Source organism: Ptychodera flava, chromosome 13 (genome assembly GCF_041260155.1).
Source record: "Ptychodera flava strain L36383 chromosome 13, AS_Pfla_20210202, whole genome shotgun sequence".
NCBI classification, from domain to species: Eukaryota; Metazoa; Hemichordata; class Enteropneusta; family Ptychoderidae; genus Ptychodera; species Ptychodera flava.
In genome coordinates this window covers 14,013,743-14,028,537 of record NC_091940.1, presented here as the reverse complement: position 1 = coordinate 14,028,537, position 14,795 = coordinate 14,013,743, and the positions used below count along the sequence as shown (strand labels likewise).

The window sequence follows — 14,795 nt, the reverse complement described above, 5'->3', positions numbered from 1 at the left end:
ATGGACTGGAATGGAAGGCTAAAAGTTTTAAAGTGAGGGGGTCGTCCCATGTGCGGCTGCGCGACTTCTTTTTGATAATAATTGCCTCTTCCCAGAGATGGCCGAGGAATGTCGAGCAAAGTTGAAGCAAATTCAGCATTTGCGACATGCTCATTGTCCACCAGCTGTTTTGTAGCTTTCCCATCACAGCAAGACTTTGCCAAATATAAACTTATAGTAAACTTTGGTTGTGTCGCTTCGTCTGTATCAAGCTACTTCGGCCGCCGTCAAAATGTGGGATATATATATATATATATATATATATATATATATATATATATATATATATATATATATATATATATATATATATATATATATATTTATATATATATATATATGCATTCTGTATATGTTTTGTATATTCAGAGTTATAGGGATTGTAATGCAATACATGTTGTGCAAGGTCGCTGAAAATTCCATGTGTGACCCTGTTTCGAAAATTGCATAAATTTAATGGGATAGCTGGCAATTGAATTCCTCGTTCCTGGTTTTGACCACAATTACTCTGTGTCAGTCGAGATCCCTTAGACTTCACGTAGGTCGGAATTTTTCTTAGCCAACGTACGTTGCATTGCGCATGTCGGTCTTCCTGCCCTCTTTACTTGTCATAGAATATCATACAATGCTTCTATGCGTTGTCTCTGATTCTACCTACATTCGAATTCGAAACTCACAAGGAACTTATAGAATCTGGTTTTTTTTTGGTCTATGTTTATGTTCTTATAATGCTAGTAAAATTGAAGATTATTAATTTGTTGCCGTCGTTCTTGAATTTCAGTCAATGTAAAAAAACATTATAATCGGGTTTCTGTACAGTGCCATTGTGGTACTGACTACAACAGCGACCGCTTCATCCCTATCGCTTTACGCAAGGAGTATCCCATGGAGGTAGAAGCAACTTCTTCCTCCATCAGTGTTACCCTCCCGCGCTGCGCTGTACCTCCGACAACTGTCGTGAATATCTGACGTAACACCTGTAGGGCCATACCCCTCATATTCGTGGTAATTTATAGCGACGGAAGCCCAATCATTAGTGTTCTTTTACAGTCATGTACTTGCAATGACAACAAAATGGTTGGAAACAGCAAGAACAACAACAAACTGTGGTTCTTCCGATGTTATTAGGCAATAATTGCATAAACATACGCAACACTAATCAACACTAATTCTCTGTCGACAGACCTTACATTTCGAGCCCAGTTTATTGCCCTGTCGTCTGTGCAGGCCACATTTTGCAGACACTTCCCACCTTCGAAATCGCTCACTATTTTAGTATTTTGACGAACACCTGCCCAATATCTGTGGCCATTTACGGCCGTATGCATTCATGAATAAGCAGTTGGATGATATAATAATCACATTCATATGCAAATATATATCGCGCATGGAAAGTTCACAGATAGAAGCACTTTTGTATGTAGGTTTTGCCCCGTTTCAGTAATTAATTGTAAAGTAATTATGACTAATTGTAGAGGGCAGTAGCCGATCACCCGGTCATTGCCCTATATAGTTATTGGAAAGCTTCGTATTCTCATGTGATAGCGTTAATATTATACTTTTTTATAAATACTTTTTTGTTATTCGTTGTCATCCGTACAAATAAAATCCAGTCGTGTGCATTCGTTTGGGCTGTGTGTATCCCAGCAATTTTCCGTAAAGTCATTCTTTTTCCCGCCAAAATATGTTCACGAATTGCTCACTTGGTCTTCCCATGTTCAGTAGATACGGTCGACTTGTGGATAAAAGACGAAATCAACTTTTTGTCGTCTTTCGTTTTACCGCCAAAACATTTACACGAATTTGCTCTCGTGTTCTTGCCCTGCTCAGTAGTTACAGTTGACTTGTGGATAAGGAATGAGATTAACTTCCATTTATGCAAAAAGATGACACCACATGGTCAGGACCCGAATAACACTTCTTGCAATGGTAGTTTGTTACTAAATATAGCAGCGCGCGCGATATTAGTTTCTGCCGACAGCAGCTCCGGCAAATTTTGTCCTTTTATGCCCATTGTTTATTGTTGCAGCTCGTGCCATATCTCTCAATGTGTGATAAGTATACACTATCAATCATAAATCAGTGCTACCGAAGAACTTTTCCCCGCAAGTTCCCATCAAACGTAATTTCCGGAAGTCTTGTTCATAATTACGGACAAATATTTGCTTTTCGGATATTAATAATGGAACTGCCACGTCGTTGGGAATCAGTTCTTTGCTTGTACGGTACAGCGCGCGAAGCCACGAAAAGTGATTAGGCTAATTCAAAGATAGGGTTACTGGATAACATTGTATATCTAAAATTTAAAACGTCTTTTATATTCAATTGACTTTTGATAAGATGAAGTCCTGCCTGTTACATATATCAAGTTTAGTATTTGATATTCTTTCTTATATGGTTCACAAGTTTTGTATCTTTCCAATCTCTGCAAGACTTTGCTAAATAAACTTTGGTGGCGTCCCTTTGTTTACACGAAGCCGCTTCGGCCGCGGTCTCCAGTTTCGGTACAGCCGCCACTTTATATAGTAATATTGGATCTACAGAAAGGGTGTTGGGATATGTTGTGCATAACAACAGACCCGTTGGATTGGTCCATTACGCACAGCCGCAGACGAGACGACCCCCTCCCTGTTATCTTCTCATAATAGTATCCAAAGATGCTTTACGGTCTCCTCGATAGCCTTCATCAACAGATTATAGGCGATAACTACATATTAGAATACATGCTTGTTCATGAACATACAACTATATATGCGGTATACAAGAAACTGTGTCATCATTTCTTCATGTGCACCAGCTCTAAGGTAGAAAGCACCTCGGTGACATATATTTAAACTCTCAAACTTTTGCAATTCTTTTCTGATCTACCACTTGTGGGAGTTCATTGTCAAGCTCTTGTTGTAAGAAAACCTTTTACCGGCTTACTTTTTCCAAAATCTAAAATTTTATTTTTCTCAATAGAGTTAACACAGGGATGGCGGCCATTTTGAATTTGAAATATCGGTAAATCTTGGGTAATTTGGTCTCTAGTACCAACATTCGCACGGTAACCCCCGAGATGTATTCTTGATTTTGAAAGAGAATGGTTGAAATATTCCTTGAGGAAAGTTTGAGCAACAGTTTACAAAGTTGTTCACTTTCGAGGCGCATACTACCTTTAATTGGAGTTGATGGTATATTTTGAAGATCTTTCTGCGTCTTTCAAGATTCCGAGCCATGCGTAAACGACTTCTCAAACTACCAAAAGTGACAAAATTATTCCCCAAACCGACAAACCTTGTCGCTTTCACTTCTCCGATATTGCAAACTGCAAGAGAGAGAGAGAGCCTGTGACACAAGACAGCGCCGCGATATCGTTTAAATGGCAGAGGGACAAGTGCAGGGTGCGCTAATGGAATCTATTGGTCAAATCTGGTGTTTTTAAGAATGAAATACCCGACAGTTTAAAAGGGATCACCTTAGACCTTGTCCTCATCGAACAGTATCTGGAGTCTCTCAACAGCAGTTTTAGAAATATCAAGGTTCACCAGGCGTGCACTCTTCCTCTGCAGCCGTGCTCCTGTAAGTCCCGCCGGCCACTGCGAGCATTGAAAGCGTGCGCCTTGTCCAATAATGCTGCGGTGTGGAAATTACAGTTTGCTGCGTGTAATTAGCTATGCCCCTTCCGTGATGGCAGAGGCCAACATGCACTTTTGTCACAAGATTTCACAAAATGTGCCAGCGCTGTACAGTTCAATCGGTATGACGTCATCCGACTTTAAAGGGATCAAAAAGATAGTCTGCTGCATTATTTCTGTCGCCTGGCAACCGCTGCCGATGAGTCTTCAGGTGACGTCACATCTCTTCTATCGTTTATTCAACTGACAATAATGAAAATCCGCGCCTGCGAATTCTGATTTTTCCATTCCTGGAAATCGGGAGTGTTGCCCTAAGAATACCAGTGATGTTAACCGGTTGATTGGGATATATATATATAATCTCTCTCTCTCTCTCTCTCTCTCTCTCTCTCTCTCTCTCTCTCTCTCTCTCTCTCTCTCTCTCTCTCTCTCTCTCTCTCTCTATATATATATATATATATATAACAACGTATGAAATATATTGTATTATATGATGCTCTATGATATGATATGTACATACATACATATAGATGTCATATATATGAGAGACAGATAGAAAGAGGGTTGGAGAAAGAATATCTTGTCTTTGACGGAATCGTTTTAAGTATGTCATGTTGAACTGACAGAGGAACACGACGTTTTGTATCTTTGCCAGGTAGTTCTTACCGTCCATGTCGACTTTGTGCTGGAGAATGTCTCAACAAGAGACATTAAACGACTCCCCGATCATTCATCAGTCTCCCCCATTCTCGGTGACCGATGTCTAGACCTAAATATGCATTCTTCGAGATCAACCGATGAATGCCAATAAGCTCTTCTCATTCAATGAGGTGCAGTTTATCAACGCTCCAATAAATCAATCGCAGGGACGAATTGCTCGCTGTCCTTCTCACCAAAATGATCGATCTGTTAATTAGGAATGCGACAGTGAGGTTGCCAATGTCGTTTCGAGATAATTACTGACACAGTATAATTAAATCTTTCAAACGAGCACGAACGATCACAGTATCGTTGACGAGAGTCCACGTGATTCACGGGGCATAATTCACCACGCTTTCTCGAGGGTCTATGGTAAGTTCAAGTCCAAGACTGCTTGCATGGCCCCAGAACGATCCTTATAACTCTTTGTGCGGTTTCCATCATTTTTGTGATGTTATTAAAAACCAGCTTCTTCGTCTATAATAGTCTTTAGCCAATTTTTTTTGGCATATCATAAGTAACTTGTATGTGGTTTGTGAGTGTGTGTGGGTGATACCAAGCCAATGTCATCAGTATCCGCAGGGCTTTTGGAATAAAATAACCATTTGTCCGACAAGATATATTTTTAGAGCGTTACAGTTATTAGAACTAATCCACAAGGCTTGGAAGAAGCAAATACCTTATCGCTAGGGAATAGTTGCTTGCCGGCTTACGAGGTGTACACCATCTAGCCCACGGCGTTTCCGATGTTTGGCGAAAATCTCGACGAAGGATAGGGTTAACCGCGTCGCTGTTGCCGCTGTCAGCAAATTTGGTATTTAGACCATGTATTAAAATAGGCACAATCGTGAACGTACCTGCATAATTCATAAACCTGTGAGCTGCCCATACCCATCCTCGATAAAGAATTATAGCATGTTTTGGCTGTAAAGATAGTTTTTCAAAAACAGCAAACATAAGTCCTCCACTCGCCGGAAGTCTCCATATATTTTTATGAGGATGTATTCATTTTACACGACAAGGACATTAGCCATGTTAGCGATGCAGTCTATTATTTCTGCTCAAGCTAATATGTGACATGATTCAGAAAAGAGTGCTGCCTTGAAGGTAAAGTGTTCGTTGGAAACGGTTTTCCGGGCGCTCAAATTTTACAAGACTTCCTAGTCTGCTGCCTTTGTGGACTCGTTTCGGAGCTCTCGGAACAAATCGAGTGTTCGCTGCCACGCGTCCTTGAAATTCCAAAATTCACTTTCCCCTATGGAGACTTAATTCAGGCTGTAGCGGCCATTTTGTTTTTCAACTGTCGGTAAATATTACGTACTTTTTTCTCCAATCCCAAATTTTGCACGATGTGACCGCCGACACTTATTTCGAGTGTGAAAGAGAATGGTTGAACATAACTTGAGCAAAAGTTTTAAACTCTCTGTTTCTGGACGTGTGCGACATTATAGTTTTTTTTCGAGGGTCTGTCATTACATCCGATTGTATTGAATCACTCCGGAGTTTGTGTTGAGTGACCGCGACTTCACCGAGTCTAAGGACCGACATCCAACATGACAAATATAAAAGCTACTTCAAGACAAAAATTGAGTTAAAACAAAGTGTAATACAAATACGTTATTCTCCAGTCCGATCTGCACTTAAATAGTTTGTAAGGACAAAGAAGTTAGAAGATACTGAGGAATTCGAACACGCTGTGTTCTGACATCAGCTCTTAGATATCCAAGGTGCCTTAGCAATAGGAACATCAAAATAAGCAAATTTAATAAACAAAATTCCGTCCCCCTTTGCACCATGGCATAACGATAATGTGTTTCTTTGTTTTTTCTCTTCTTCCTCTCAGTTTTCTAGACGACCTGGATAGGATATGTGCTGAAGATTACCTCCCGACCGAACAAGATGTCCTGAGAACTAGGGTAAAGACAACTGGTATCGTAGAAACTCACTTCAGCTTCAGAAATCTTAATTTTAAGTAAGTTTACTTTTCCTACCCACTGTTCTCTCTCTCTCTCTCTCTCTCTCTCTCTCTCTCTCTCTCTCTCACATGTATGCCATGTGTGTATGTGTGTGTGTGTGTCCTGCATGGAGCTTAGTAACAGATATTATGTTATAGTTTATATATATATATATATATATATATATATATATATATATATATATATATATATATATACAGTGTTCTCCCAGGATATTTTGACAAGAGGGCGAAGACGTGGTGCGAAGCACCACAAGCGACCGCGTAAGCGGTCGCGGGGGGAGGTCAGGAGGGGGGTGTCCCCCCTCCTGCCGTTGGAGCTTTTGAAAAACAGAGATTAAAATGGTGTTATTTGGTGGCACTTGGGTGTATTTTTTCCGATTTTTTTCGTATAAAAAACTCAAAGGAAAAGAGATCTGAGACAGTGTTCGATAACTTTTATTCCAGTTCACTGATTTCAATGAAGATTACATTTTTTGAAAACGAAAACATAGCGACAGACATACATTTATTCATCGATGTCAAAATTATCACCATAACACTCACGTATTCTCATCCTGATACACGTCCGGCCGAGCCTAAAAATAGGTCGTTTTGCTTTGGGAAGGAATACACAAGCGAAATTAGAACCTCCCATAAAAACTTCAGTGTACTCTGCTGTCCTTGGTTACCCTCAAGCTCCTTGGCATGTTTACTCAGCTAAGTCGGTTACCTAATGCACGGTCCCTATGGAGGGACCGTGGATAACGTTACGGCCTGAGCGATGCAAATATGGCTGCCATCGATGAGTTGCACATGGGCCTATGATCTCGGATGACATCACAAACTCGCGAGATTTGCAAGATCGATGAGAATTACGTTTGCAGCCTGCAGGATCGACGCTCACGCTTGCATTTTGCTTGTAAATCACCGTCAACTTTTTATCTCGTACATTTTATTGTTTTATTTTTCAAAAAAATAAATCTTTTTCATTTCTGGCAAGGGGGCGCTCGGAATTCACAAGAGGGCGCCACGCCCCTGTTACCTTATTCAGGGAGAACACTGTATATATATATATATATAATATATATATTATATATATATATATATATATATATATATATATATATATATATATATATATATATATATATATATATATATATAAATACATACATACGTACATATATACATTGTATGTGTGTACAGTGTGTATATACAAAGATACACACAAGCATATGCACATTCATACATACATACATACATACATACATACATACATACATACATACATACATACATACATACATACATACATGCACACACACAAACGTACGTACATACATACATAAGGTTACCTATACGGTTACCTATACATTGTATTTACCTGTATTGGATGTTCTGACCATCCTCTCAATTTCAAACAGATTATTTGATGTAGGGGGCCAGCGTTCGGAGAGAAAGAAATGGATCCACTGTTTTGAAGACGTTACAGCTATCATATTCTGCGTTGCAATGAGTGCCTATGATCAAGTACTCTACGAAGACGAATCGACAGTAAGTATAGGGTCATATAACGTGACCCTTGGAAAGTTCTGTCGCAAGAAAAGTTGTCAGCATTATCGGTTCACGTCTGATTTTTCAAAATAATAACCAGACAACTGCGATGTACTTGCATATCTGAGGATAAAAGCAGAACTCTCAGATGACTAAATTCTTTAAAAACTGTGCAAGACGTTTGTTTGCTACGGGCATTTATGTTTCCCATCCACATTTTATAGTATCGTGGAATAAAATTACATCAACGCCGATTTATAAACACCATTTTGTCGGCAGTTCCGAGAACGAAGTCCAACGTTCACATCTTGAATCATGTAGCCCACCAGTTTAAACATTGGAGGCTTGTCGTTTTCTTGAAACTGGGTTTTAAGGTCTGACTCGGTATTTGATATTCTACAAGGGCAGGTGTTGCCAGTACAGTTGAGGTCATGGAGCAATCTCGTCCAATTTTGTCAGATAGCGTGAGTAATTAGCGAGATGACTGTGTTATTTACGAAGTTACAGGCCTAGTACCCGTAACTTTTTGTGATTTTTTTCACCGTTTGGTTTTTAACGTCAACTGATAAGCAGAACTCGCCACTGGAGTTTACTTTCTGGTACTGTTCGCTTCCTGTAGTCGACGAGATCGAATTGTATGTTTGCATTTAGGGTCAGTGTTATTTTGATTTATAGGAGCGCGCGCGCCCGCACTCTAATTTACGATCCCGTAAACTGGAGGATCGTAAGTACTGTGTTACAACGTAAGAAACTGGTCAGGTCTCATTTTGAACGTCTTGAAACTACAGTAAGATACAAGCCTTTCTTTGATAAAAAGAGGGTGTTGAGACAAAAATCAGACAATTCATAGATGGTCTGTATATTTCTTCGAATCAAACTTAACATAGTCACACTGTCTGCCGGCAAACCATCGCAACAGGCCATCTGTTCTCTCTTGACGTTCTGATTTCTTCTCCTCAGACCTTACGACATTGCAAAAAAATCGAACTGAATAAAATGAAGCCTGAAGGAATATGTAGCCGTACTTTAGTAGACGCAATGCAACATTACGAGCGCCTTCGAGTTTCCCATCATTTTCTACCTATCGATTATGAATCGTGTAGAATCTGTCTGTCCGTTTCCAGGCTCAGCGTACCAGACAGTTTTGGTTAACAAAGCCTGAAAACAAATCATGGTAGATTTTTAGTACCATCGATTCTCCCATTTTGAATTTATTTTGTCTGGTGAAGTCGATAGAGTGATTACAAAATTTGCCGTCCATGTTCTGTGCGTGACCCTTATACCTGTCTCTTTCTAAATTTAGCCAACGCCAGGGGGCGTCAAGTATAATTTCTATCGACAATATGTTTAACCTAATTGAATATTATCTTCTCGCTCTGCTTCTTTTGCTCTCGCGAAATCCTTTGCTCATATAGCATTTTTACGATCACAAAATTGAAGGCACAGCGACACAAGCTGCATTTGGGGTCATCGTGTTCGAGTTCAGCGCCGGGCGGCACAGCGGCCTTCACTGTATCAACCGATTGACTTATCGTAATACGATCTTGAAAGGGATGGTCCGAATAGGGAGATGCGGGGCTTTTTTGGGGGGTGGGGGCACAAAACATCGATTTTAGTACACAGGTGTACCCGGACAGTTTTACAAAGCAAAATCTCCATCAGTTTCCATAAATCGGGAGCCGAGAGTTTACAATTCGGCCTGGACAACTGGTGTCAAAACTCTAAGCTTATATTTTGTACAAAGTGACGGATCAAAATCATGCTCGAGGTAAAAGCAGGGGTCAAAAGTCTATATTTTCGAAAATTTCCTTGGTTTACATGAGGGGGAAAGGGGGTCAAAACAGCTATGCACGTTTGTATACTCATCGGATGGTACTGAGTGCCCAGTAGTTGCTTAAATTTCTAAGATTTGATACATTTTTTCAGAGTAGGTATGAATACTTCACAGCCCAGAATTTCATACACTTCTCAATTTCTAGCCATGTATATAGTTCATTTATTCAACAGCAGCACTGCTGAAAATGATTGACCATGTCACGCTCCGGTGGATTTGACCACTAGAGCCAAATTTAACCACCACCACTCGCGAGATTTGATGGTTCACGCCTCTGCCGTTTGCTCCCGCTCATCATCTCAGTCATGGGAAATCTTTCTAGTTCATTATGGGTGGTTGTCAGCACAGGCACTCGACACATCAGTATAGCTAGTCTCGTGTGATGTAATCTTTTTTCTGGTTGCACCACACCGGCCTGGCGAAGAGACGTGTCGAGTGCCTGTGGTTCTGAGCGTTGGTCGCATTCTGAATTCGTCTTGTACAACCATTATTGGCATAAAAACGGTTGTTTTAAAGTACATGTAGACTATGATAAACACTGAATTTCTACCACTTCTTCACCTTTGTCCCTTTTTACAGAACCGAATGCAAGAAAGTCTGAAATTGTTCGACTCAATATGTAATAACAAATGGTTCACGGATACTTCCATAATCCTATTTCTAAATAAGAAAGATTTATTTGAGGAAAAGATTATGAAGTCACCTCTTACGATATGCTTTCCTGAATACACAGGTAAGAAACTCTACAGCCATGCACTGATGTTTGGAAAGCAAAATAAGACAAGCAGGTAGAAAGCGCCCCAGGGACAGATATACACAACAGACTGGAACATTTACAATACCAGTCGGTCTATCACTTGTGACAGCACATTTCAGCACATTTCAAATAGAAAATAGAAAACTTAATTTCCCAATAGAGTTAACGCAGGATGGTGGCCATTTTGGATATCAAATGTCCGTAATTAAATGGAGGTTGTCGTCGGAACTCAGTTCAAAGGTTGTCAGGGACACCTTTGACCGATAAAAACACTGAATGTAGGGTACGTTGGCGATTGCTGAAATTTAAAACATGTTTGTTAACGATGAATATCGTAAAATTTAAATGTTGCAGCTATGTTTACGTGATGCGTCTAGATATCATGCATGAAATACACAGTAAACAAGAAAGTCGCACATGCGCAGTTCCGACGACACCCTTCCTTTACTATTGGGTAATTTGTTTCTATAGCAACAAATTTTGCAAGGAGACATACTTTTATCTTGATTTTGAAAGGGAAAGTTTTCTTGCGGAAAGTCTGAGCAAAAGTTTTAGTCTTTCAATTTCAATGTGATTGAGTGCTTCTTTATGGTATTATAAATATGCACGTCTTCCAAGACTAAAACATCAGCGGTCAATAATTCACAAAGTTTGGCATTGAAGGAAAAAAATTACCGAAGTTCATAAGGCCTATATAAAAGGGCCAGTGGCTGTAACTTTTGATATTGTTCACCGTTTGGTTTTGTATGTCAACTGCAAGTTCTTGTTCTTCTTTCTAAAGTATGTTGAAACACCCACCATAATTTAGCTTGTCAACACAACATCTATATGTGTAAAATGCACTTTTATTGTTTACACGCATAGACTCTCCAGCAATGTGAATTCAAGTCCAGACCAGAATCAACTTGCCAACATTAACAATGCAGTCTACATATATTCAGACTGAGATGATAAGCTGAATACTGTGTCTTTCAACATGGTATGGGGAGTAGAACAAGAAATTATAGTTTACATCGCAAATCGTCAAAAAACATCAAAAACTGGCCCATTAAAAGTCAAAATGACTGCTATATCCTGTGTGACTTTCTTTGAAAACTTGTATTTTCGATTTTCACAAAGATAAAATGGTAAAAACTTCACTTTCTCCAAATAAGTAGCTCAGTGGAAATTATTTCTAAAACTAGTGTGTCCAAAAAGTGTCCCCAAGGCTCTTTCTGCCATTGGAAAATTGGGCTTTACAATTATGCTGCATCATTGTAATTTACATAATCTATGTGTATGCACAGGTATAGTCTTTTCCTTTACTTTACTGAGAGAAAATTGGCCAATAATGTCAGTGAGTGCACTTTCACAAGTTGCAACAAATTTACTGGTTGCACTTTTGCACTTGACTGCGAATGAATAATGAATAGGAACGTTTTCAAGTTGAATAGTGTCAACAGTCAAGGTCATCTTGATGAAGGACAAACTGCTTCCTGTTTGTTATTACGAATAATTCAAACTTGCATAATTTTATTCTCATCCATTACATAAAATATGTATCATTGAGAAAATTTGCATTTCATTATATTACCATGCCCTGTCCGTCGCATGTTAATTGGTCGAGCTGAACCTCGTGACTGGCCACAAATACAGAGTAATGGTTTGTTTACATGCCCGTGAATACAAATAATAATGTTAACGTCATAAAATATAGCTAAAACATAAATTTGATTTGTACAAAGATCATAATCAATCCTAAAACAAAATGAAGCATTTTGGGGCCAAAATTAGACACTCTTTTCCAAAAAATCTCCTGATTTGCAAAATTTTTACAATGCATCGCGTATTGCACAAACTTGGGGCCCCATTGTCTTGTTGCATAGGAAACTTTTGTAAATTTTGATGGTTTTCTCAGGTTCGTTGATAATAGAATGGAAATAACAGACTCCACCCTAACCATTATGTTTATTTATGGGCGTAGGTGATGGGAAAGCCAAAATTAACAGGCTTGGCAAGCCTCACCTGTTAATTTTTGGCTTTCCTCTCACCCTTGTCCATAAATAAACATTAATGGTCAGGGCGTCGCCCATTATTTCTATATTATATGTATATAAACTCTAAATTTGCCCAGCTGAAAGATGCAGTACTATGCAACTTTATTCAAATTTTTTCTTTTTTTTCCTTCATTCTAAGGACCCAATACTTATCATGAAGCAGCTGCTTACATCCAAGCGCAATTTGAAAGTATGAATAAAAGCACCACCAAGGAGATCTATGGACACATGACATGTGCTACGGATACCAATAACATTCAGTTTGTATTTGATGCGGTCACGGACACCATTATTGCCAACAATCTCAGGGGATGCGGCCTTTATTAAAAAATAAAAACAGACAAGAAGAATTCTCAACATTTGCAAGTCATCTAGGGTGCAAGAATGCCTACCTATTACCAGTAGTCTGTTGGCCCCTATTTTTAGGTAATACCATGACCTGGAGAGTAGACCACAGCTGATTGGCTGAAGGGCAATTCATATCAGCCAATCAGAACTCATTTCCCCCTTTTCTCAGCCATTCAGCCTGGCTCCATATTAGATCTGCATAGGAGTAAAAAAACACACATAATTCTAAGTACCCCCTCCCCCCCGAATTACAGAAACGCACTGCCAATATAGTATATTTCCCCCCTTGACCCGTATTCTAGGAATCAAGCAACTTACATATTTTCTATGAAAAATAATACATAAAAAACATCAATAATATCTATTTAGCAATGGTGTCTGTTGAACAGTGTTTTTCCTCTGTTCAAGACAGACATTTAAAGAAAGCTCTATAATGTTTAATGTTGAAGAATGCCATTAATGTATCGTATTTTTGTCATATTTGTGAGGGAGATAGTGACAACATAATTTTGCTCTCAGATCTCTAGATTTCTGTACATACTCATGTTGTTTACATATAATAATTAATATATATACAATTCCTTTTTTTCTGAAACAGAATCAAAGTTGCATAATGTGCTTACAAAGTAGATATGATGGGGACCAGGAACTTAAAAAAATAGCTAATATTTAGTAAAAAGTGTCGAAAAAGTGTGTTAATGTTTTATTTTGTCTTTTCTGACCAAATATTCTGTGTCCTTTTTGTGGAAGTACAGATGACTTCTTGCACCTAAAAAAAAATGATATTTCTGAGGAGCTTTTATACTTGCCAATGTGCACTGAATCATCCTAAGACAAAATCAGCCAGCCTTTTAATTGTCGTGACCATGGTCCCTCCTTTTTTGGAGGGATTGTATGGTGACTGGGAAAGACACGTAAAAAATTTTACCGACTATGTTGGTCAGGGGCTCTGTCCTTAAAAAGTAGGAGAGTGCAGTTTGAAGCAGTAGAATATGGGAGCTTGCATTAGCTTGTGTCAATGTGACAGTATGCATGCACACGCATGCATGCATGCACCATGTGTACATCAATATGGATCTCGGTTCCTCGGTGGCATAAAATGAAAGACAGCATCGCGAGAGCACTTACCACATGCTCATGCACACATACAGACTTGTATATATATATATATATATACTGACAGCCATATACATGCTATACTAGTAGCTATACATGCCCACGTGTGCTCACATTGACACAAATACAGCCAGACAAGCGGGAAGATGGACATCTGTGAACAGATGACCTTTTGACCTCGCTACCTGCATATCAAAAATCACTTCAACTAATAGCCCTATGTAATTTACTATTCACAAGGGAAGTAGAGAGGCAACACAATTTGCCAACGCACTGGCAATTTCCATTAGCAAGATTAGGCAAAAAATTCACCTCAAGAACTAGTGACAATTCCCCAAATTGTAGAATTTGTTGCTTGGTCATTGTGAAGCAATACACCACATGTAAAATACATAAAATTCACAATAACAAAAAAAATTGAGAAAATTAAAGATGTTGTTTTGCCTAGTGTACTGTTAATGTGACTGATATTCTTTCCCCTAGTGTTTTGAACATTCAGTTTTTGGTAATCTCAAACAGAGAAAACAAATAAACAAACAAACAAACACACAAAAAAAGGAAAAAAATGTCTTTCATTTCCAATAACAGCTTCCCTTTTCAATGTAAAACCAGTCTTTTTTTCCAGCACTGGTTAATGTATTAAATTATTAAAAAAAAACACAGTGCTAGACAGCAAGTATACATCTAGTCGGATCAAGTGTTCTGACTGTATGGAAGCAAGCAAACTTAGTTGTAATGGCGGAAATGTTGTGTCTCAGAAAGAGAATATAGTGTTTTTGTACTCACAATTTTTTGTACTTTCAGTTGATAAGACTTGATTGCAAAACTTGTTCAAATC

General features: G+C 38.8%; 1 protein-coding gene across 1 annotated transcript in view; it reads left to right on the top strand.

Annotated features, from left to right (window-relative positions):
* LOC139147517 (guanine nucleotide-binding protein G(o) subunit alpha-like) overlaps positions 1–14,795 on the top strand; it is a 49,444-nt gene extending 34,649 nt beyond the window's left edge. The window contains exons 5-8 of the mRNA XM_070718635.1: positions 6,199–6,327; positions 7,737–7,866; positions 10,280–10,433; positions 12,633–14,795. Of these exons, the coding sequence (XP_070574736.1) occupies positions 6,199–6,327; positions 7,737–7,866; positions 10,280–10,433; positions 12,633–12,820 (601 nt within the window). The 3' untranslated portion in view covers positions 12,821–14,795. The remainder of the gene's footprint in view (positions 1–6,198; positions 6,328–7,736; positions 7,867–10,279; positions 10,434–12,632) is intronic.